The 24677-nt window shown below is 31.7% G+C and overlaps 1 protein-coding gene and 1 long non-coding RNA gene across 2 annotated transcripts; both read left to right on the forward strand.

Annotated features, from left to right (window-relative positions):
- The first annotated feature begins 5545 nt into the window (after positions 1 to 5545).
- Positions 5546 to 8499, forward strand: LOC115698070 (GDSL esterase/lipase EXL3). Its single transcript, XM_030625255.2, has 5 exons — positions 5546 to 6070; positions 6762 to 6892; positions 6990 to 7223; positions 7773 to 8034; positions 8117 to 8499. The coding sequence occupies exons 1-5, from the start codon at positions 5785 to 5787 to the stop codon at positions 8305 to 8307; spliced, it is 1104 nt and encodes a 367-aa protein (XP_030481115.1). The 5' UTR covers positions 5546 to 5784; the 3' UTR covers positions 8308 to 8499.
- Positions 8500 to 9475: 976 nt separating this feature from the next.
- Positions 9476 to 12262, forward strand: LOC133032598 (uncharacterized). The gene is made up of 2 exons (XR_009685197.1): positions 9476 to 10368; positions 11704 to 12262. It is a non-coding gene; the product is annotated as an uncharacterized LOC133032598 (long non-coding RNA).
- The last annotated feature ends 12415 nt before the right edge of the window (positions 12263 to 24677 follow it).

Below are 24677 nucleotides of genomic sequence, written 5' to 3' on the forward strand. Positions count from 1 at the left end.
CTACAGGGCGACCAATGGTTTAATCCTGGGGTCTAGAACTAGAAGGTTCATAGTTTATTTGGCATTCCTCCAGCCCATATTTTAATCCTTTGCTCAGGACGTAGGGACCTTCTCCTCTACTATAGCGTCTCGTCTGGGTGACTGGACCTCCTGTCTTTGCCCGCAGTTTGTTGGGTAAATTTCCTGATCAAGTTGGTTACTTCCCTAGAGCGGCAATTTATTTATTGTTGGGCACGCGTTGACTGAGCTTGGCAGTCCATCACTCTTGGAACTCAAGCTGTTGCTGTTTGAATGCATGGTTCACAACGGTATGTGTTTCCTCTTGGTTATGGTGGAGTGTGCTGGTATGCGTCTGGACTTGTCTTAGTGCATCTCTCAATTCCAACTAAAAATTATCCCCAAATCTATTTGGGGTTCTCCTACAAACGGCTAACAAATGCTGGGTCCAGTCTTTGCAGCATATTGAGTACTGGTCGTCCCAGTTTCTTGAACACCAAGTGTGAATCCACTGATGTGGATAGTGACCCCAATGGTTCTGGTGTTAGTACTTGTAGGGACTGTGGGTTGGTGGCCTTGAGGAGGTAGTCGAGTATTGGGGTTGTCTACCCCTGAAACAACAAATGCCTGAACGTTAGGATTTGTAGCCATAGGATCACGCAGTTCAGTCAATGTGGATCTTCTTGTCAAAACCATGGTTGTCGAATCAAGTGTCGATTGGAAATCAAATGTTTATGAGAGAAAGATGATATTTCAGGCTCTCAATGAAAGCACCAAAATGTTGACCTCATTTCTAGTCGAGGATGCGGAGTCAATAAAATGATAATGTAAGCATTTGAACAATAACAAAGATTGTGAAAAATGTAAACGACACACGAAATTTATAAAGGTCCGGTCCCTTTCAGCGGTAATAGCCTACTCCCCTTATTGTTGTATTGCTTTAGAAAGAATACCAAAATCACAAGGTCAGGCCACATGAATTTCTTAATTTCTCTTAAAAAGTTTACAAATATTTCAAAGTATTCTCTCTGTTCTCAATGCATAATAAGATAAATTAGGAAATGTTTGAGTGTAAATCCCACAGTTTTCTCTATTTATTAAATCAAATTCCATAAAAACAGGAATACTAATTGGTCCATTATTGTGGAATCACTTAAAGAATGTCTGGACATATCTTCGGCGAATACCTATGGTTGGCCATTCGACATCATCATATGAGTTAGTTGGAACAAACTGGTGTCATATTCTACCTAGTGTCAATCTCCTTGCCACATGTCAACTTATTGCCAAGTGCCACGTCATCTTTGCAAATTTCAAGATAACAAGTAACATCTTTTCTAATTTAAGAGTAAAAGGAGATTAGAGTTACACATTTTTATTAGAGTTTTTTTGCGGCTAAACCTTCTCAACTATTACTCTACTTGCACTTAACCCTCTAAGCTCAAATTTTGACGGTAAAACCCTCCAAACTACTTAACTGTTTGTAAATTTAAGGTGTCATCATTTTTTACAGTTAACTGCCAATATAGACTGCTTATGTGTACACTCTTATACAGATGACAGGTTTATATTGGTACACCTAATATTAGTATTTAAAAAATATAAAAAATATTTCAAATTTTATAATTTTTTTTTTAAATATTCGGTATAATATAAACATACCACATGTACAAGAGTATGCATATAAGCAGTCCATAGTGGCAGTTAATCGAATGACACCTTAAATTTGCTACTGGTTCAGTAGTTTGAAGGGTTTTGCCGCCAAAATTTAAGTTTGGAGAGTTAAATGCAAGTGAAATGATAGTTGAGAGAGTTTAGCCGCCAAAAACTCTTTTTATTATAATCATCAATATATATATGATTTTAACTCCTTTTAGATCATCATTCACGCATTTGTAACTTCCTATTTATATGTTACAATTTAACAAATATTATTTTTCGTACTAAATTATTTAATACTTAATTATTTAATTTAAATATTATATTATATAAATTAATATAATAATATGCATATCACACAACGATTATCTAAATAAATAATTTTTTTAAAAAAATTAATAATACTTATGAAAATTAATTCGTCCTATCGTGTCAATATAATTATAAGACGAAATAATTATTAAATGTATCAATAAGACTATAAAACGATACGATTAAAGTAAATACAAACACGACAAGTACGATTATTAAACAAGTGCAAAACAAATAATATGAACACAATATATTTATTAAACCTGTCACCCAAATATTTATTTTGTATTATTTTCAGTTTGTTATCGTATCATGACTCATTAATTTTGTAGCCAAAATTATTGCCACAGACAAATCAAATTTCTTGTAGTGCAGAGATTTTCGTCCAGAGGAAAGTGAAAAGAGTGTGAGGGGTAGCTTTTACGTGGAACATTTAGATTTTAATTATAAACCATAGATATGCTTATATAATTTCCCGATGCTTATGTTAGCATTGAAAATTGTGTATTAACTACTCTCAGTTTTTTTATTATATATTCTTTATTATGTTGATTTTTTTTTTTTTTTTTGAAGGAGTGTTGATATTTTTATTACTCCAAGAAAATTAAAAAAAAAATTCTTAATAACATGCAAAGCAGATTTATAACGCCAAATGTCCTCATTTTATTCATGATCCCAAATTATGAGAAAGAAACATCAGATAGCTACTGTTAACAACATTGATTATTTATTATCTAGTGCATATATTTCCTCCACAAAAAATCTTAATTTTAGTTAGTGACCTATTATTATTCTATATACACATGAAAAAAAAAAAAGGAAAATAATAAATTGCCTTGATGAGTATATTGCGTATATACTATTAACTCATCAAACTTAGATCATTTTATCCTGCATATGCCTAGGTTGTTGCATGTGCAGTAAAATATTAGCTCCAAACATTAATATCAAATTTATTACATGTGGTTCAAATGTTCCCATACTTTTATAAATATTTTGACTAATTTAAATTTTTGTCTTTTAAATTTTGATATGTATTAAATTATCGTTAAAATTTTTTTTCGAACTATTAAATTTAAACACTTTTGTCAAATTTTATTAAAAAAAATTTGATGTATGTAAAAATTTAAGGAGCACAATTTAATACATGTTAAATTGTCAAGATATAATTTGGTAGATATAAAATTTTTAGGGATAAAATTTAGTATATGGACAATCGTCATATTAACAAATTTAAATAAAATTAAAAAAAAAAAAAGTCTTTAAATCCAACCATCTCAGTAGTTCAGGAAGAATTTTTAACGACTTAAAAAGTTCAAAAAACATAATTTGGTGCATATTAAAATTCAAGAATAAAAATCCTAATTAGCAAAATATTTTAGTACTATATATCAAAAAAAAAAAAGTATTCATAAATGTAGTTTAATAATTCACACTTCTTCTCACAAAAAAAAAAAATATATCAAAAATTCGAATCCCCAACACCCAATATAATATAAATATATATATATTAGTACTAAATAATAAATTAATACTAAAATTTATTATATTTAGTTAAAAAGTTCCTATATATATATCTTTATATATTAAAAGTGTCTATCTAACGGCATTTCTTGGTTTAACAGAATATACTTCAAAATAAAAGAATATTCTGTTAAATTTAACGATTAGGTTTGATCTCCCGTTAACAAATAAACCCAATAATTAAACCAACAAAATTAAACAATCTTTTAAATATTAATAATCTATTTTTAAATTAAAAAAAAAATCATCTTAGCCACATATCTCTCTAACAAACCTATATAAGGAGAATATTAATAATTTTTTTTATTTATTTTTTTAAAAAATCTTTATTTTTTTGATTCTGATGCATAATGTGATGTTATTCTTTTTAATTGCTTTATTAATTTCTTTTCTATTCTAATGTGAATAAATTTTTGGCAATAGAGAGTCATCAAATTAGTCCAAGTGTTTGCACTCCATAATCTATATATCTATCTATAATATAGGTCATTACTCTTTTTTTAACCTATTAATTTTACAGGTATAATTATTAATTTTAATTAATGATAAAATTTATTTTTTCTATTTTTCTATCATATAAGGATAACTATTTTTTTATTGTTATTATTTTTTTCACTATGATGTTTGTAAATATTTTTTTGACTAAATAATTATTAAATATTAAATAGATTAATTAAAAATATCTAAATCATATATACCATTTAAATTTAAATTTGATTAGATTTAATTCTGTATCTACTTTCTCATTATTTGTAATTGTTCTAAATCTGATCGTGCAAACTCATATATTAAACACAATACTCCACCTTGAAACTGTTCTCTGTTTTTTTTCTTTCTTATTGGTTGGTGTTAATTCGCCCTGATGATTCAAGTGTCATGGTTTAGCGGAAATACCATTTCTATCTTTAATTTTTTCAAATATAAATATTTAATTTTTTCAAGAAAAAAATTTGTAATCTTTAAAAATAAAATACATTCAAAATCTTAAAAAGACCAAAATCTTAAATAAAACTAGCAATACGTGGCTCGGCACGTACATTTACCTAGTATATATATATATATATATATATCTTTATATATATATATATATACTTGTTGCATAGGCAGTAGTAAACTATATTAGCTCTAAATTGAATATTCAAATTTATTATATATAGTTAAAAAGTTCCCATAACTTACACTACTTGAATTGAACTTTATTACTGTATTATTGTTATTTTTATATTATTAACCTATGATCATAATATTTTATTACGTTTACGTGTTGGAACAAATTTATAACCAAACAGAATTGTGTAAACGCCATCTCTTATATTAATTTTTATTTTATTTTTAGAAATAAAAAAAGGAAGAGAAAAGAACAAGAAGTACACAAGTATTGAAAAAGTGAAGTTTTTCCACGAGCGTGTACTAATAAATTTTTCTTTTCTTGGGTTATTATATGATATACGACATATTAATTAATCCACCATACTTATTTTTTTTATACTTTTATATATATTTTTTTTAAAATGACCAACAGAACATAAAGCAGACACGTAATTTAACTTCATGACAACCACTTTAATTACACCTATTATTATTATTAAAATGATCCTAATTAAAAAAGTAATGACAAAAATATTTTACTTTATAATTTTATTATAGTCGTATTATATTTTAACCGCATTAACTCAAAAATTTGTACACGATATATTATTAGAAAACATATTAAATAAAGTAAAAAAAAATATGTTGTTACGTATTTTTAAACTGACACTTAATAATTAAAAAAATATGGCTGTAACAAAATTATAAAATAAGATAACTTTGTTATATTTTTTTAATTAAGATTATATGTATTAATTGTAAATATTAAGAGAATTTCATCACAAATATTACTTATTATTATTTGTCTAACCATATATATATGAAAAGTGTTAAGGAAAACTTAATGTATTAAATACCACATAAAATAGCATATGTTATTATTGATATATTTCAATATTAAATTTCATACATTTTAATTTAATAAATAATATGCATAACTCTCCACCAAATTGTAAAATGTAAAATAACAATACTATATATATAAAAAAGAAAAGAATAAGGGAAAGAAAGAAAATGATTATAATAATAATTTCATTTCTCTAATAAATGACTCTCAACTGAACAACAATTTTAATTGTCAGACAAACTGGTGGAATTAGAATTCGACCTATAAATATAAATATATATATTTGCTATCCCTTCCTACTACTACTTCTACTACTACACAAAAATCTTACAAATTTATTTGTTTAATTAAAGAGAATGATGAGGAGAAATGAAAGAAACACGTCGACGGCGTCGTTTTGGGTCATTATTATTACTATATTTTTGTGGTGTGTATTATTGACGGAAGGTAGGGTTAAGTTACCGGAGAACATGACAGTTTCAGCAGTGATTATGTTCGGAGATTCGATTGTTGATACAGGTAATAACAACAACAATATCTTATCTCCGGCAAGGTCTAATTTTCCTCCCTATGGTCGTGATTTCAGAGGAGGAATACCCACCGGAAGATACTCCAATGGCAAGGTTCCTTCCGACCTTTTAGGTACTTCATTTTCTTAATTCTAATCTTTTGTTTTTGGTACTAATTTGGATATAATTATACAATAAACTTTTTGTTTTGATATGTTTACAAGTTTAACTAATGAAAAATTAATTTGATTGGTGGAGGTACATAAATTAGAAAAGGATGAGTAACTATCAAATCAAATAATATTAAAGGACGAGGAAATTAATAGTGCTGGATTCTTCTACTCTATAAAATAGAACCCCTTAATTGCACAAAGATCGAAGGAAAGATCTATATATACACATAAATATGTATCACTGTTACTATTTTATTTATTACAATTCTGTTGCTTCTGTGCCCTGTGGTCCCTTTTGTTTTTTCCTCTCTTATTCTTGGGAGTGGAAAAGGTTTGTTTTTTTTTTTTTTAGCTGTTTCCCTATTTTCTTATTTCATTGCTCTAATTTCATAGGTCTCAATTTCATGTTTTTCGGAACAATTTTTAGTATTCGTATAATTAAAGATTCTGCCGTACATCCCTCTCTTTTGTTTGTTTGCTTTATAATCACTTTCTATACAGTGATTTTCTTAATACTCTGTCTTTTATTGGTTGTTCATTTGCCTATTTGGTCCATTCCAAAAACATATTTTGTTGATTTATATATTACAAGTTCTTAATGCTCTGTCCTTTGACAACAAAATCATTAACTTATTTTCAATTTCATCTCAGTGGATGAATTGGGAATCAAAGAACTATTACCACCGTATGCTGATCCAAATTTAACACCAAAAGATCTGCTAACTGGTGTGTGCTTTGCTGTTGGTGGAGTAGGATATGATCCATTGACTTCTAAACTTGCGGTAGATATATACCGTTTTTAAGTATTAATTGTTTACTATTAATTTTCTTTCTATATATATCTCTAGATCTTAATTATTGTATATGATATAAAAACAGAATGTCCCACCTCTAAGCGACCAATTGGAGAAGTTCAAAGAGTACATAGAGAAGTTGAAAAGAATAGCTGGAGAAGAACAAACAAAGGTGATCCTGGCTAACAGTGTGGCTTTTGTGGCACTAAGCAGTAACGATATTGCCAATACATATTTTACTGCGGGTGTTAGAAGATTGCAATACGATACTTCTGCTTACACTGATCTTATGATCAGTTATGCTTCTGACTTCGTCAAGGTACAAAATTAAGAATCCTATATTTTACTAAATAATCATCCATATATATAAATGTAACTATTTTGTAAGGAATTAAATAGAAAAAATTATATATTGTGCAAGATCATGATCATTTAATTTACTAGCTAAACAGCTAGATAGGGTTGTTATCTAATGAGAAGATAACAAGTATAATATACATAGGTGCCCACTATGTTGGTGCAACCCCTAACTATTTCGGCATATAAAAATTTTTTTAGTTTAATTTTTTTATAGTCGGGTATGGTATAATTATTAAAGATATCATTTAAAATTTTGAGAAATTCGTACTAATATACAATATAGAATTCAATGTTTAAACCATCTATTTCACACGCATGCAACAGACTCTTTTAATCCTATTTTTTGGCATGTTAAATTTTTTTTGAAGTTTTCAAAATTTTAAAAAATATCTTAAATAACTAAAATATATAAGATCATATAAAAAATTTATTTTTTTTTGTTCTTTATACTCAAATAGATAAGAGTGCACTTATAAATATAATTAATTTAATTATTTAAAATTGAAAGGAATTGTATGGATTGGGAACAAGAAGAATTGGGATTCTTGGAGCACCTCCAATTGGATGTGTACCATCTCAACGAACCCTAGGAGGAGGCATAGAAAGAAATTGTTATGAAGAAGAGAACAAAGTAGCCATAATGTTCAATTCTAAAGTCTCTGCTATGTTGGATTCACTTACCAAAAATTATGTTAGCCCTGATACAAGACTTGTCTACGTTGATATTTACTATCCACTCCTAGATATCATTCAGAACCCAACTCGATATGGTGAGAAATATAATTAATTATTAATAAATTAATAATCATTATTATACTTAATTATTCTAAATATTGTTTTTGTGTATTTTAGGATTTACAATTTCGAGAAAAGGGTGTTGTGGCACTGGGCTTATTGAGGCAGCATTGACATGCAACAAATTCGACACTACATGTGTGGATGAAACTAATTATGTATTTTGGGATGCTTACCATCCCACTGAAAAGGCATACAAAATTATTGTCAGTGGTGTTATACAAAAATATATCAACAAATTTGTCTAAAACTACATTAATATTAGTCTTTTAACAAAAAGATTAATAATATATTTATGTATTTCTCCTTTGTTGGTGTTGTTATATATAATTGGGGACAAAATTATGCACCTAATTTGTTTCTCATGTAATTAGCTTCACAAAAATGTACTTCTATCTATTTTTAATGTCAATGCAACTTCATTCCATGTTTTATATATATTTATTAAGGATATTTATATTATTCAACAATTTTTTAATAAATTTTACAATAATATTAAACATATATAAAATATTATTTTTGATTCAATACTACTTTTTGTAAAATATATTATATACTTTGATATTTTAATTTGATTTTTTATATTTTATTTAATATGTTATAACTAAAATTAAGGAACTTCTTTTAGAAATCTTTAAATTGTTGGAATAATTTAGTTTTTTTTTTTTTTTTGTTAGACTTATCAATTTGTTATTAGTTAAAAAGTATATATTTATGAAAAAAGGAAATTATAAATTTTATGAGTTTTATGTACAAAAACATGACTTTTTTTTTTTCAAAAAGGTTCTTTTATAAGAAATTGAAGAAAAAGTTAAAAAAATATAAGAAAATCAAGTAAGGGTAACTAGGTACCCTTATGGTAATTAGAGAGATAACTAGATACCATAAGAGAGTAACTAGTTTCTATACTGTTTTTTCTATATATATTTGAGTAATTTGCGGTAAAATCTTTTATATTTTAATTTTTATACTCTTAATCCCCTTATTTTTTTCTTTGGTGGCAAAACCCCTTTATGTTTTAATTTTTATACACTTAACCTCCTTATCTTTTTCTTTTGGTGGTAAAATCTCCTTAAGTTTACTTTTTTTTACAAATTTAAAGTTTTAGTTAGATACTACCGTTAAATACTAACTAGATTACTACTACTGTATCGATTTCGAGATTTTACTGTTACATATACACAAGTGTATACAGTGGTCATTCAGTTGATATTTGACGGTAATATTTAACTGACGTGTCAAATTTGCAAAAAAAAAAAATAAACATAAGGGAATTTTGCCACAAAAAAAAAAAGATAAGGAGATTAAGTGTATAAAAAATTAAAACGTAAGAGGTTTTTGCCATAAAAAAAAAAAAAAAAAAAAAAAAAAGATAAGAAGGTGTATAAAAATCAAAAGATAGGGGGGTTTCGCCACAAATTGCTCTATATATATATATATATTTTTTTTTTCTAAAATTTTCTCATAAAATAACTTTTTGAGAAAATAGTAATATTTTTTACAAACTTATACTTTAAAAACCATAAAAATAAAAATTCTCCTATTAAAAAAACATATATAATTATCTAAAAATTAAAAGAAATATTTAAAAATTGATATGATATTTATTCAACAATAATAAACGGTATTGCTTTATTGATGAAACAAATTACACAATTTGGTATTTATTAACAATTTTGTGTATTTATAAAGATGTTTCTTTTCTTTTACACATTTTTTTTTATTTATAAACATATATTTTTTTTTGTATTTATTTATTTACAAAGAGTTTTTAATTTTTACACAATTTGATTTTTATTTATAAATAGTTTTTTTTATTAAATATTTTAATTAGTAAATTTATTGTCATAAACTTATTTGTTTATTTAAAATGATTTGTATATTTAACAATGGAATTTTTACACTAAGTGACTTTTTTTACCAATATTTAACATTTATATTTGCTTTCTCTTTTTTTTACATTTTTACATTTTAAAATTTTCTCTAATACTATTATAAAGTTTACTAATTACAATTATACGAAAAGTGTTATTTTTCTTTCTTCTTCCTCTATTCACATATATTTATTTAGAGTGGTAGCCATCTCTATCCTTCCATCTCACTTTCAGCCCCTCTTGTCTCCATTCCTCCCGTCTCCATTCCTCCCATCTACATCCCTTCTTGCCATGCAAAACTTCTTCTTAACCTTCCTATGGCGCAGTCTAAGGAGAAAGAAACACTCTCTGAGTTTCTTCATCTCTTGGTCAAATCATCTCCATCTCTTTCAAACTTCTTTTTGCTACTATTGATATAGTTTCAAGCTCTGATTTGTAAGTTATTCTTTTCTTCTTCTTCTCCTTCTTCTTCTTCTTTTTTCTTTTCAAATTACATCAATATAAAAATTTTAATTTAAAAGTTTTATAAGAATATTGTTGTAGTGTGATTCTTTATTGTTGATTCTACCCATTTGCCCACAAATTTTGTGAAATTTTTTCTTCTTCTGTAAGTTGAGTTTTTTATTTATATGTATATAAGGTCATACCTTCCATGTGTTTGACAAAATGCCTAACATAGTTAATATTTTTTATTAGCCTAAAGAAATAGGGCATCTTCAATTGTGCTATTTTTTTTCATCTTTAAGTTAAGTTTCTTCATGATATTATTATTGTTTTTATTTTGTAGAACTGAATTTAATGAATTAGTAATTTTATCTTCAGATCTTAAATAAATATGTTGATTTATTGTTGTTTATAAGTTGTTTTATAGTTGCTTTCATCTTTTTATTTATATTGCTGCTATTGTTATTGCTGTTAATTGTTGTTGTTGTTGCTGCATTTTCAGTTAATTTATTTTTATTGGCGAAGCTCAAATCTAAATGTTAGGTATAAAACTCAAATTTAGAGTTTTATTATTCAATAATTTTCTTTGGATTTGATTTTAAATTTTTTTTTCAAATGATCTCAACTTCAAAATTTAATGCTTATTGTTGTCCATTTATCTCACAAGCTGGCAAAGTTATTTTTCTAAGTTTTATAATTTTATGAATCAGAGATTTATCTAAAGACTTTAAATAACTAAGGTGATTTAACGTTGTGTATAAGTTGTTTTATAGTTGTTTCATCTTTTAATTTATTTTGTTGTTGTTATTTCACCAAGTTATCCATTGAAGAGGCTTTCAGAGCAAAAAGCGAGATAATGATGACGAGATTGCAAATTAAAAGATTAATGTATTAGTTTTGGTTATCTTTTTTTGGGTTCAAAGACATGTTTTGTTATGTTTTATTTATTTTTTTTATGTATTAAGTTAGAAGAATTTTTCAACCTTAAATAGTTTATGTCTATCACTTTTTCAGTTTCTAATTAGTTGTTTTTTAGTTTTAATGTAGTTATTATACGGTTCTTATTCTAGGGTTCTTAATTTTTTTTTTTTAAAAAAAAATTAGATCATTGGGTTAGGTCTTACATTTATCAGTTGTATTTGAATTTTAATTTAGAGTTATTTTAGTTGCATATTTATTAAGTTTTACATTTTTTTATTATTTTTTAGTTGTTACATTGTTATTTTTATATTGTTCAGTACATGATATATTTACATTTTTGTATAGCTATTAATCGTTTTTTATTAGTTCATTGCTTTATTAATTTTGTCATCATTATATTTTCAGGTGGGTGATATAAGACATCTGATGTTGTTGATAAGTTGAAGCTTCCAAAGAAAAATATTGTCAAGGTTTATAATTTGTTTTTTTTTTATTTGTATTGTTTGAAATGTTCTCTGGCTATAGTTCATTCATTTGAAAAAAATATATATATTTTATAGTAGCAAGTTGTTTTATAGTTTGTTTAATGTTGTTTTGATGCTGTTTTACTTGCTACAAGACTTGATTTTTAGTGATGATAAACTTCAAAATTGATCAGAATGAAGTTAGTGGCATACATCAAAAGTGTACAAGAAAATGTTCCAAAGTCTTTCAAGAAGGTTGGAGTTACTGTGCATGAATTAACGATTGAGAAGGAAGTGTGTTTCGTTTTGGTTGTATATGCTGAAGAGCGACATTTTTTTTTTTAAGAAACTTTACTTTTATATATTTTTTTTAAATTTTCTCTAGTTAACTTTATATATATCTTGTACGAGATATTGAATATTATAATTTCTTTTTAATTGTTTATATCTTTTACTACATTAAGAAACAACAATTATTATATTTTTAATTTATACATCAAGTATTTGTATAATTATATTTTTTTTAAAAAAAAAAAGACAATAGTTGATAGTAATTGTTTTTAACTATTAACAACTATTTAATAACGATATAAAAAACCATAAAAACAACTGATAATATAAGAAATCTACAAATTTTAACAACTGAAATTAAAAGAGTACAAACAACGTGAAAGTAACATGTTCAAAAAATAATGAAATTAAACAACGTGTTTACAACTTTAAAACAACCGTAAAACAACAAACAATGTTACAACTAAATATAAGTAATTTTTTTTTCATATTTACAATCTCTTTCTATCAATACACATGCTTGATTCAAAATCAACATAATGTTCTCTTATTATTTTTCATGTTTGGATGTAAGAGATAAAGATAAGTTTTTGTTTTAACATGTAAAACCATATTCTTTTAATTGTTAAACAACTAGTGTAGTGTATGAACAATTCATAACAAACTTTACAACAACATGAAAACAACTTGATATTATATAATATTTTCAAGTTGAAATAAGATGTTGCAAAAACAAAGAAACTTCACAATAACATGAAAATAATTTAATTATTCTTTTGCAGATATTGTGTAGTTTTTATTTTTGTTGTTTTCAACCAGAATAATATCAATTGATGAACAAATAATTATAGCAAACACACAAAACAACTCAAAATCAACTAGTGGTGTTGTTATTGCACGAGTATTTGTAAATTTTCTTCATATTTGCAATATCTTCCTGCCACATTCATTGTTATATTTGTGTTGTTATTCTGTCGCTTGTACATTTTACTTTTATTTTTAGAATGGTAAAAAAACAACGTAAATAAAACTTAAAAACAACGTGAAAGCAACATATTTTTGTATTAAAATTTTAACACATACTCATTGTTCTTATTATATTTTCCAGAAATTCAATGTAGTAGTTTCCTTCCAGATTTTCGAAAATTATAAAAATACTGAAAATATATGTAAATCAACCAAACAACAACAAATAATTAACAAAATAATTGAAAAAAATACACTAAACAACATCAATTTTTTTTTTTCAAAAACTACATAAAAATTAGATCTTCTTTTTGAAAGAAAACCCAAAACGTGTGGGTATAAAAATTCAAGAAGACCTCTCAATCGCATGATATTCGTTGATTCCACTAGATCTCCTCCTAGATTGTTGATTCTTTCTCATTGGCTTCATGGATATCTCTCTACAGTGATCTCGTTGCCATGGTTGAACATCTAAGCAAAACTTCTTGCCGGCGTTAATGGAGATCAGCCCAAAGTTCTTCGCCGGCGTTCATGGAGATCGCAAAATAGTTTCTACATCATCTGTGGTTGATGATTTCAGATCTCCACCCCTTAATAAGCGTTGTTGACGATGGAGAGAAACTCACTATTTTGCTCTGCAAGAAGGAGAAGTTCTTTTGGAGAAGAAGAAGTCTCTGTGTCGTATATTTGAAAAAAAAAAAAAAAACTTTAGTTTTCTTAATTTTGTTTATTTGGTCATATGGTAATAAAAAAGTAAATTCTGACCTAAATATAGTTATATATGAAAAAATCCCTTTAACAATTTTGTAATTAATTATTTTATAAACAGCTTTGCTTATTTATAAAGTATTTTTTATACAATTTTTTTTATTTAAAAACAGTTTTGCTTGTTATTATTAAATATTTAATTGGTAATTTGATTGTCATATAAACTTATTTTTTTTTTATTTTACAATTGTACCACTATCCTTATTTAATACATATGTATTATTTAAAATTACAATCTATATTATATAAATGAAAGCATAAAAGCATATGAGGCGGTATCTTACAATCTTTTTCATCTGTTTTATTAGAATTTTTAAAATTTTAGTTTATCTTATAGATTTATATGAGAAATATGACATTTTAGTTAGTTTTTTCCCCTTTGTAAAAATCCACATGGATTAATAATTACATGAATAGTATACTTCTAAATTATAATAGTATGTTTTTACCTATTCTATGATTTGTCCAAAATTATATAAGTGATTAATAAATTAATCTTACCGAATTAGTTATAATTTTTATTGTTAAATTTATCATCAAATTAAATTTTGTAAATGTCTAATATATTTATAAATTTGAAAAGTAAATTAATATTATTTTTTAATAATATATCTATATTATTAACTTATTTATAAATTATACATTGTATAATCTTTTTCTTCTACTTCATAATTTTATAGAAAGGTAATGATTTTAGTTTTTTTAGCATAATTCACTACAACAGTTTTTCTTAATACCGGCGGAGGCATCCGCCGGTATTAATAGGCCAGACCGCCGGTAATTATCCGCCGGGAATAATTGATCGCTATTAGTGGTTATTAGTGACGAAAATGGTATTCCACCGGTAATAATATTAATACCGGCGGATTAATAGCGGTGGGGTCTGCCGGTATTAATGTCTGCACTTTTACGCGCAGATGCATTAATACCGGCGGACCCCAATCATTGTTCCGCCGGTATTAATATTTTTAATTATTAAAAAAACAATTTTTCTAATTATTTAATATAATTAAATTAATTATAATAATTATTTTTATATACAATAATTATTTCATAAATATATTATTAATTAGAAATAAAATATTAAAATTAAGAAATTAAGCATTAAAATTAATTTGTCCATTACAATATAAAGTATATTATCTTAAATAAAAGTAGAAAATTGTCTTTAAATAAACTTTAAAACATAAAAATTGACATAATTAAAAAAACCTAACTATCATTGTTTAAATCAGTATACTCTAAAAATTCATATGCGTTCGATCTAAGTCTTGAACCATCAAGATTATCACGGGATTGAGCAGGCGGGGTAGGGTAATAAGGTTGTCCAGTCTGCGGTGTAGATAACATCTCCACATATTGTCGAGCCTGCGGGCGAACCAAAATTGGTTGTTGCTGTTGTTGCTGACTCTGCGCACTCAAAAACTGACCATACATAGGCTGTTGTGGAGATCCTCCCATTTGACCATACACAGGTTTTTGCTGCAACAATGACCCAAATTGACCATACATAGGGTATTGTTGTTTGGATGAGCCTCCAATATTGCCAACCATAGGTTGTGTCTGAGATCCTCCAGCGACATCCGAAAAAAATATAGGAGGAGACTGTGAGGGAAGCCCGAACATGTACGATTTCGCAAAGTGGTCCAAGACTTGTCGATTGTCATCTAAAATTTTATGAAGACATAAGACTTAATAGTATAAAGAAAAATTGAATGATAAAATTTTATGCTATTTTATGATATTTTATGCTATTTTATGATATCTTATGATATTTTATTAAAAAAAATTTACATTATTATTTTATTATAACTTACACAATTATTTATATTATTATTATAATATTAAAATTCATTATTAATTATATTTTATATTGTTAACTTTTAAAGGAATATTATTTAAAAATATTTTCCTATATTGACACTTTTTTTAAAAATTAAAATTATAATTAAAATCGTAAAAAATATTTTTTATTCTTTACATCAAAATATTTTTTTTTTTTGCTTTTATATTTATTTTTAAAATAAATATTACACTAAAATTTTCATTTATTAAATTTTTTTAATTTTAAAAAAATACATTATTATTATTAATATTTATTTTTCACATATTTAAATGTTAAAATTTAATTATTTAATTAATTTTTTATATTTAATTATTAAGTATTTATTTCATAAAAATTTTTTGTAACTTAAATTTTGATTATTAAAAACATTATAATTTAGATTTTCAAATCTTATTTAATAATTTACATAAAAAAGTTTATTTTTTTATGTTTTATATTCATAAAAATTAATTATATTTATTTATATTTATATCACTAATGTTAAAAAATATTTTACTTATAAGTATTTTTTTCAATAATATAAATTTATCCTAATTTTTTTATTACATTTTTTAAAATTAATCAATTGTATATCAATTTTATACATATTTACAAGTTGTTTATTATTCTAAAATATTAATGATATATATAAAATTTCTTGAGAAAATTAAATACTAAACTCTATAAATTACATTTACTATTACATAATATATATATAACAGTCTATTAAATATACAGTATATATACTGTGTATATTATATATACAGTATATACAGTGTATATATTGTACTGTATATACTGTATACACATTATATACACTGTATATACTGTATACACAATGTATAAACTGACAATATATATACTATACAATATACAATACACAGTATATATACAAAATATATAATATACAATATACAGTATACACAAAACAACAATTAAAATTACACTAAACTATAAATCCTAAATCTCTATGAATATATAATATATAAGAGTATATATAAATTTTTCAAACATAACACATACATATATCATATTTTTTACAGAAAAAAAAATTATTTTTATGAGATATATAGACAAATATTGTAAGAACTAACCTCCAAATATTTAGACCACCGACCGATCCCAGCGTTTTACTCAGAAATCTCCACCCCACCGATTATTTATCTCAAACTTTAAAGATGGAGAAAAAAATAGATATTAAGAAAAAAAAATAACAATATGTGAAAAAGATAAAAAAAAAAAAAAAACGAAATACATTACCGGTGCACAGGAGCTTACAGGCGCTACACTGGTGGTGGACGGGCAACGCACTGGCAGTGCCGGGGAAAAAAGGCCGGAGAAGGGGCGGACTGTGTTTGAAAACGGGGAAGGGGGAAAGGTGGAATGGGGAAATGGCAAAAATGGTTTTCTGAAATGGGGAGGGGTTTTTATAGATTTTTGATACCGGCGGGACCTGCTGGTATTAATTGGGTTCCGCCGGTATTAAGCCAAACAGTCAGAATCCCCATTTAATACCGGCGGGTCCCGCCGGTATTAATCCGCCGGCATTAATGTTTTCAAAATTTTAGGCGGCAAAATTCCCGCCCTCTTTTTTCGAGGCGGGATTCCGCCGGTATTAATTCTCATCCGCCGGTATTAATCAATTTAAAATAAAATATTATTTATTTATTTAAAATGTTATTTATTAAATAATTATTACCGGCGGATTACTAATTCCGCCGTTAATACTTTCATTATTAGAGGCGGGTCTGTTCCGCCGGGAATAATACTGTAACACCCTAACTACCTTAGGCGTATTACGTGATTTTTTTAACGTACTGTGCAGCTCGTTGCTAATCAACGAGGTTTATGGAAAAACGTGATTAATTAAAATTTTGCTTTTTGATTAAACTTGTAAAACATATTACAAAAGACTCGGGATCCCGATTATAAAAATATTTACAAAAAGTTTAACTGTTTAACTATTACATCAAAATAAAAGTCGTCTAACGACAGTTACAAAATTTCAGCCCTGCTGTCCCGAGGATCGTACGCTCCAGGCCTAACCGCCCCGACATGTACAATCTCATAAGCTCACTCACGGTCCATCAGCAATAGCCTTGCCTTTACCTACACATGAACATAAACTGTGAGTCGACAGACTCAGTAAGAAAAGCATAAAAATATCATACATAAAACTAACTGCCGTGTCCAACACGATACTGAGTCCCGCTACTGCCATGTCCAACATGGTACTGAGCCACTACTGCCATGTCCAACATGGTACTGAGTTTTGAACGTTCATAGGGACGGTACTATTGACAAGTATCCTCCTGATCGGTCGAACCGGTCATACTCCGCCGTCGGTCATACTCCACTCGTACCGACGGGATAGGTCAATAAGACCGAACCACCAACCAAATGTCGACTGATCGGCCGAACCGGTCATACTCCGCTCGGTCATACTCCACTCGTACCGACGTGACAGGTTGGATGGTTCGAAGCCTATATACATAACTAATGTAATCTAGCAGCTTCCTACATGCACGCTAAACATGTAATCTACATATGCATACCGTTATACTAATCTTACCCGGATTCCGATTTCGGGTGTGCGTCAACCCGATTGGGAACCGAAGCCGAGTGGCGGACATCGGCTCCTAAACCATAAAAATCACAACGCTATAAGTGACACGCTAAATCACTTCCCGGGGACTAAAACTTGGAACTAAAAGTTTCCCTATCGATAAAAAGCATGGCAATACCCCTAAAAACATAAAAACGAGGAAAACTAGGGTTCGGAAAAATTCCCCAACCGCAGAGACCGGTTGCCCAACCGAATTCCGTTCGGGAATTATCGGACACCCATCCGAATTCCGTTGCACAACCTAATTCCTGCTCGCAGGAATTTTTCAAAAATTCCCAACTTGATCAATTCTAACCCAAATCAATCCAAACCTTCCAGACCTGCTCTATATGCCCCAAATAACCATTTAAAGGCAACAAATTCACCCAGAACTCACAGAGACAAAATTCACCATTAAAGACCAAGCTTTGAGTTCCAAAACTCAAACTTGGTTAAATCCACTAACATGCATCCAAACCTAGTTAATTCTACTCAATTAAGCATGAATAAGCTTCTGAAAACACACAAGAACATCCAGCAATTTCACAGAAACAAAATGAACCATTTCACTCAAAAATCACATATTTGCATAGGAAATTCAAAGCTTTAAACAACACCACTAGCATGCATTAAAACCTATATAATCCATCCATTTAAAACCTAATTAAGCTACTGGAAACAACAATTAAACACAGCAATATACAGCTTTACAAACTAACATGCAACCTACCATTTTCACCTCAAAAACATCAAGAATAAAAAGAAGAGATGAGAACCACTTACTAGTAACTATGGATCATAAAATCAGCACAAAAATGGCTTGAATCACCAAGGAGAGGCTTGAGAGAGAGTGTTTGAAAGTTTTGTAATTTTTTTCTAAGTGTTATGTTTTGTAAAAATAAAGAAATAAGTATAATCCACTTATCAACTTACATTTCAGCCAACAATTAAATGAAATAACATTAATTTCAATTAATAACTCACATAGGACAAAACACTAATGGGGCAAAAAGACCATTTTGCCCCTCCACCATAAAACCACATGATTCATACTAAAGGGGTATTTTCGGGAAATTCTAAATTCCCGGCCATTCCCGACATTCCCAATGTCTAACACCCGTCCCCAAAATATTAACATACTAAGTTGTGATTTCTACTGAGCCAAACGCCGAGTTCTAAAATACCGGACACCGGAAATGCAAAATATGCAAGCTACTGAATAACATAAATAACAGTATAATAAATTATTTAAATAGATATAAATAATTTCATAATTAATCACAAACAACTGATAATTTCCAAATTAACTAAGCGGGCTTTACAACTATTCCCCCCTTAAAAGGATTTCGTCCCCGAAATCTAACCTGAATAACTCTGGATACTGAGCTCTCATATCTGACTCTAGCTCCCAGGTGGCTTCTTCCACCTTACTGTTTCTCCAGAGAACCTTGACTAATGCTATGGTCTTATTCCGAAGGACTTTATCCTTTCTATCCAGGATCTGCACTGGTTGTTCCTCATATGACATGTCTGGCTGAAGCTGAAGACTCTCATAACTGAGTATATGAGAGGGGTCTGAAACGTATTTTCTCAACATTGAGACATGGAATACGTTGTGCACTGCTGATAAGGCTGGAGGCAATGCTAACCGATATGCCACTTGACCTATCTTCTCAAGAATCTCGAAAGGTCCTGTAAATCTAGGGCATAACTTGCCTCTTTTCCCGAAACGTTTAATCCCCTTCATCGGAGATACCCGTAAAAATACATGTTCCCCTACTTGGAACTCAACATCTCTGCGTTTCGGATCTGCGTAACTCTTCTCGTCCGCTCCGTGAGGCAAGCATTCTAGCTTTTATCTTTTCTATTGCCTCATTGGTCCGCTGAACTGACTCTGGACCTAGGTATTTCCTCTCCCCTGTCTCATCCCAGTGGATAGGGGATCTACATTTCCTACCGTACAACAGTTCATAGGGAGCCATCCCTATCGTACTCTGATAACTGTTGTTGTACGAAAATTCTATCAACGGTAGATATTTACTCCATGAACCCTCAAAGTCCATGACACAGGCTCTCAACATATCCTCCAATATCTGAATTGTCCTTTCGGACTGACCATCTGTCTGAGGCTGGAATGCTGTACTGAATTTTAGCTTCGTACCCATTGCCCGTTGCAAACTTTGCCAAAATTTGGAGGTGAATTTCGGATCCCTGTCCGAAACTATAGACTTCGGTACCCCGTGAAGTCTTACTATCTCTCTGACGTACAGTTCTGCCAACTGATCCACTGAAAATGTTGTTCTAACCGGCAGAAAATGAGCAGATTTTGTAAATCGATCCACCACTACCCAGATGGAATCATACAAACCCGTGGTCCTAGGTAACCCGACCACAAAATCCATCGTAATATCCTCCCATTTCCATTCTGGTAGGGTTAGAGGCTGCAACAACCCTGCTGGTCTCTGATGTTCAGCCTTGATCTGCTGACACGTGAGGCATCTCGATACGAATTCTACCAAATTCTTCTTCATACCACTCCACCAGAAGTACGGTTTCAAATCTTGGTACATCTTGGTGGTGCCGGGATGTAGAGAATATGGGGTAGAATGAGCCTCCTCAAAGATCTCATTTCTAAGTTCCATACTGCTCGGAACACAAACTCTGGCTTTATACAAAAGCATCCCACTGTCTGACACTGAAAAGTCCTTGGCTTGACCAGCCAATACCTCATCTCGGATTTTCACTAACTCCGGATCTGTCATCTGAGCGACTTTTATTCTTTCCAACGTATCGATTGCGGCGTTAAGTTGTGAAGCCGACCTACCACAAACTCAATGCCGGATCTAACCATATCCTCTCGCTAGCCGAGGTGAGATCCGAACCATGCTAGCTACTTGCCCGGACCCTTTCTCGCTCGGGGCATCGGCCACTACATTGGCTTTTCCGGGATGATAGAGGATCTCACAATCGTAATCCTTCACTAATTCCAACCAACGCCTTTGTCTCATGTTCAAATCTTTCTGAGTAAAGAAATACTTGAGACTTTTATGGTCGGTATAGATCTCACACTTCTCCCCGTAAAGGTAATGCCGCCAAATCTTCAGTGCAAAAACCACTGCGGCCAATTCTAAATCATGAGTCGGGTATCGCTGTTCATAATCCTTTAACTGACGGGAGGCATAAGCGATAACCCGATCGGCTTGCATCAATACACACCCCAAACCCTATTTGGATGCGTCACAGTAGACTACGAACTTCTCCTTGTCGGAAGGCAAAGCTAGTACCGGAGCAGTAATCAACCTCTGTTTCAGCTCCTGAAAGCTAGCTTCACATTTATCTGACCAAATAAATCTCTGATTTTTCTTTGTAAGCTCGGTTAGGGGCATTGAGATTTTGGAGAACCCCTCCACGAACCTACGGTAGTACCCAGCTAATCCCAAGAAGCTTCTGATCTCATCATTGTCTTCGGTCTCGGCCAATCCCTGACGGATTCAATCTTCCCGGGATCCACCTTGATCCCATCTTTACTCACAATGTGCCCTAGGAAGGACACCTGAGACAACCAGAACTCACATTTCTTGAACTTGGCGTAAAGCTTATGTTCTCGAAGTCGTTGCAGTACCATTTGAAGATGTAACTCATGCTCCTCTTCTGATTGAGAGTACACGAGGATGTCGTCGATAAACACAATCACACAGATATCGAGGAAATCCTTGAATACTCTATTCATCAGGTCCATGAATGCTGCAGGAGCATTGGTTAGTCCGAATGACATAACCAGAAACTCATAATGTCCATACCTAGTGCGGAAAGCCGTCTTCGGAATGTCCTCCTCTCGGATTCTCAACTGATGATAACCCGAACGGAGATCAATCTTGGAAAAGACCGTCTTCCCCTGAAGCTGATCGAACAAGTCATCGATCCTAGGTAATGGATATTTATTCTTCACCGTCAGCTTGTTCAACTCCCTGTAGTCGATGCACATCCTCATAGATCCATCCTTCTTCTTGACGAACAAAACCGGGGCTCCCTGTGGTGACACACTGGGCCGAATGAACCCTATGTCAAGCAACCCTTGGAGCTGAATCTTTAATTCCTTAAGTTCAGCTGGAGCCATCCTATACGGGGCTTTGGAAACCGGTTCCACCCCTGGTGCCAAGTCAATCACGAAGTCAATCTCCCGCTGAGGTGGTAACCCTGGAAGTTCTTCGGGAAAAACGTCCAAAAATTCCCGAACCACTCTGATGTCCTCTGGCCGAATGGTATCTGGCCGAGTGGTGTCCACCACCACGGCCAGAAACCCTAAGCAACCGCCGTGCAACAATTCTCTCGCTGACATAGCCGAGATCACCGGGATCCGAGATCCCTGAACCGAACCAACAAATACAAATGGTTCTTCACTTTCCGGTTGGAAGACCACCATCTTCCTTTTACAGTCAATGCTCGCCGAATATTTAGATAGGAAATCCATTCCTAAAATAATATCGAATTCGACTAAGCTCATCTCTATCAGATCAGCGCTTAACTCTCTACCATCTATCCTGATCGGCATAGACCTAATCCACCTATTGGAGATAACCAATTCTCCGCCAGGTAACAGGGTTCCAAACCCTGATTCATATCTACCATAGGGTCTACCCAATTTACTAAAGACTCTGGCCGCCACATAAGAATGTGTAGCCCCAGAATCAAACAAAGACCGAATATAGCGAGTTGTTAATAAAAAGCCGACTGTGACAACCGATGGGCCGGCATCCGCATCGGCCGCGTGATAGCGAACACCCGGGCTGGAGTGGGTATCGCTGGAGCTCTCGGTGCCTCTGATCGGAGCTGGGGACATTCCCTCTTGAAGTGTCCGGGCATGCCACAATGAAAGCATCCCTGACCTTTGCACTCACCCCGATGGTGCCTCTTGCAACTAGGGCACTCGGGGTAGGAGAATCGGGTCTCAGTACCACCAGGACGACTCCCTCTGTTCTGGTTCCCCCGGAACCTCTTGTTCTGACTCGAGCCGCCGAGCGTTGGGTGCCCTCTTCCTCTCGATCAATGGCCGAACCACTACTCCCCCGCTATAGCCCGATGCAGAGGGGTAGGAGCTCCGCCACTCACCGAGTACCGGCCGATTCCCGACATACACCCCACCGCGCCCTCGGCCCGCAAGGCCTTCTCCACCATCTGAGCATAGGTGGTGCTGTCGTCGATGGTGATCATCAGGTCATGTCTGATCTTGGGATTCAACCCGTCCAGATACTTCTCCTTCTTACTGAAGTCGGTCGGCACAATTCCCGAGGCTAACCTCGCCAACCGATCAAACTGAGTAGTATACTCAGTGACGCTCATGTTCTCCCGCTGGGTCAGGTGAACGAACTCTTTCCTCTTGGCGCTTCTAACCGCCTCGTTGTAGTATTTCGCATTAAAGAGTTCCTGGAACCTTTCCCATGTCATGGTGGTGACATCATGAATCTGAGACACCATATCCCACCATACCAACGCGTCCTCCTGGAACTGAAACGTGGCGCACACCACTCTGTCGTTACCGGTGACACCCATGAAGTTCAGTATCTTGGTGATCACCGTCAGCCATTGCTCGGCTTTCATTACATCCGGACCTCCCAGGAATACCGGAGGTGCTTGCTTCCAGAACCGCTCATACAATGGTTCCAATCTATGGGCCGCCACCACTATCTCGGCACAGGCGGCGAGGGCGGTGCCACCGGAACTATGGGCACAGAACCGGCAGGAGCACCCCGCCGTCTCAACCTCTCGAATCTCGAGGTCTTGTTCTTCGATCCGGCTTGCATCTCCGCAAACCGTAACTCCCGGATTCGGGGCTCCACGATCGGCCGGGGAGCACAGGCGGCTGTGGCGGGTTCTCATCACCCCGGCCACGAGCCCTGCCTCGGGGACCTCTGCCTCGGCCCCTAGCAGGTGGGGGAAACTGAGCTCCCTGGCCTTGATTCGAACCTACGGAGTTGCCCTGACTCCTGGTAGTCCGCCTGGCGTCCATCTAGTTAGAACCGCCTGCAAAACCAAGAGTTGGCATATCAGGTCGTATTCAAGGAGAGCTTACTAATGCCGCTTAATTTGGAAATTAAAAACGAAACATGCGCCTATTCTACTATCAGGCTACTAACATGCTTCCTAACAGGCTTTTCTTTTTCATAACTGAATAAAATAAACTACTAAAGCAATAAAGGCTTGCTGAACCGTGAACCGAGCTAACTGCTGATGATGATTGTACATGTCGTGACGATCTTCGGAAGACAACCTGGCGGCTCTGATACCAAATTGTAACACCCTAACTACCTTAGGCGTATTACGTGATTTTTTTAACGCACTGTGCAGCTCGTTGCTAATCAACGAGGTTTATGGAAAAACGTGATTAATTAAAATTTTGCTTTTTGATTAAACTTGTAAAACATATTACAAAAGACTCGGGATCCCGATTATAAAAATATTT

This window comes from Cannabis sativa, chromosome X (assembly GCF_029168945.1).
Source record: "Cannabis sativa cultivar Pink pepper isolate KNU-18-1 chromosome X, ASM2916894v1, whole genome shotgun sequence".
Lineage (NCBI taxonomy): Eukaryota > Viridiplantae > Streptophyta > Magnoliopsida > Rosales > Cannabaceae > Cannabis > Cannabis sativa.

What these genes read in the sequence shown, in the direction of transcription:
- LOC115698070 (XM_030625255.2), top strand. Translation starts at nt 5,785, where the DNA reads ATGATGAGGAGAAATGAAAGAAACACGTCGACGGCGTCGTTTTGGGTC. An exon ending in GGTTCCTTCCGACCTTTTAG is followed by an intron (nt 6,071 to 6,761) that starts GTACTTCATTTT and finishes ATTTCATCTCAG; the next exon opens with TGGATGAATTGGGAATCAAA. An exon ending in CATTGACTTCTAAACTTGCG is followed by an intron (nt 6,893 to 6,989) that starts GTAGATATATAC and finishes ATATAAAAACAG; the next exon opens with AATGTCCCACCTCTAAGCGA.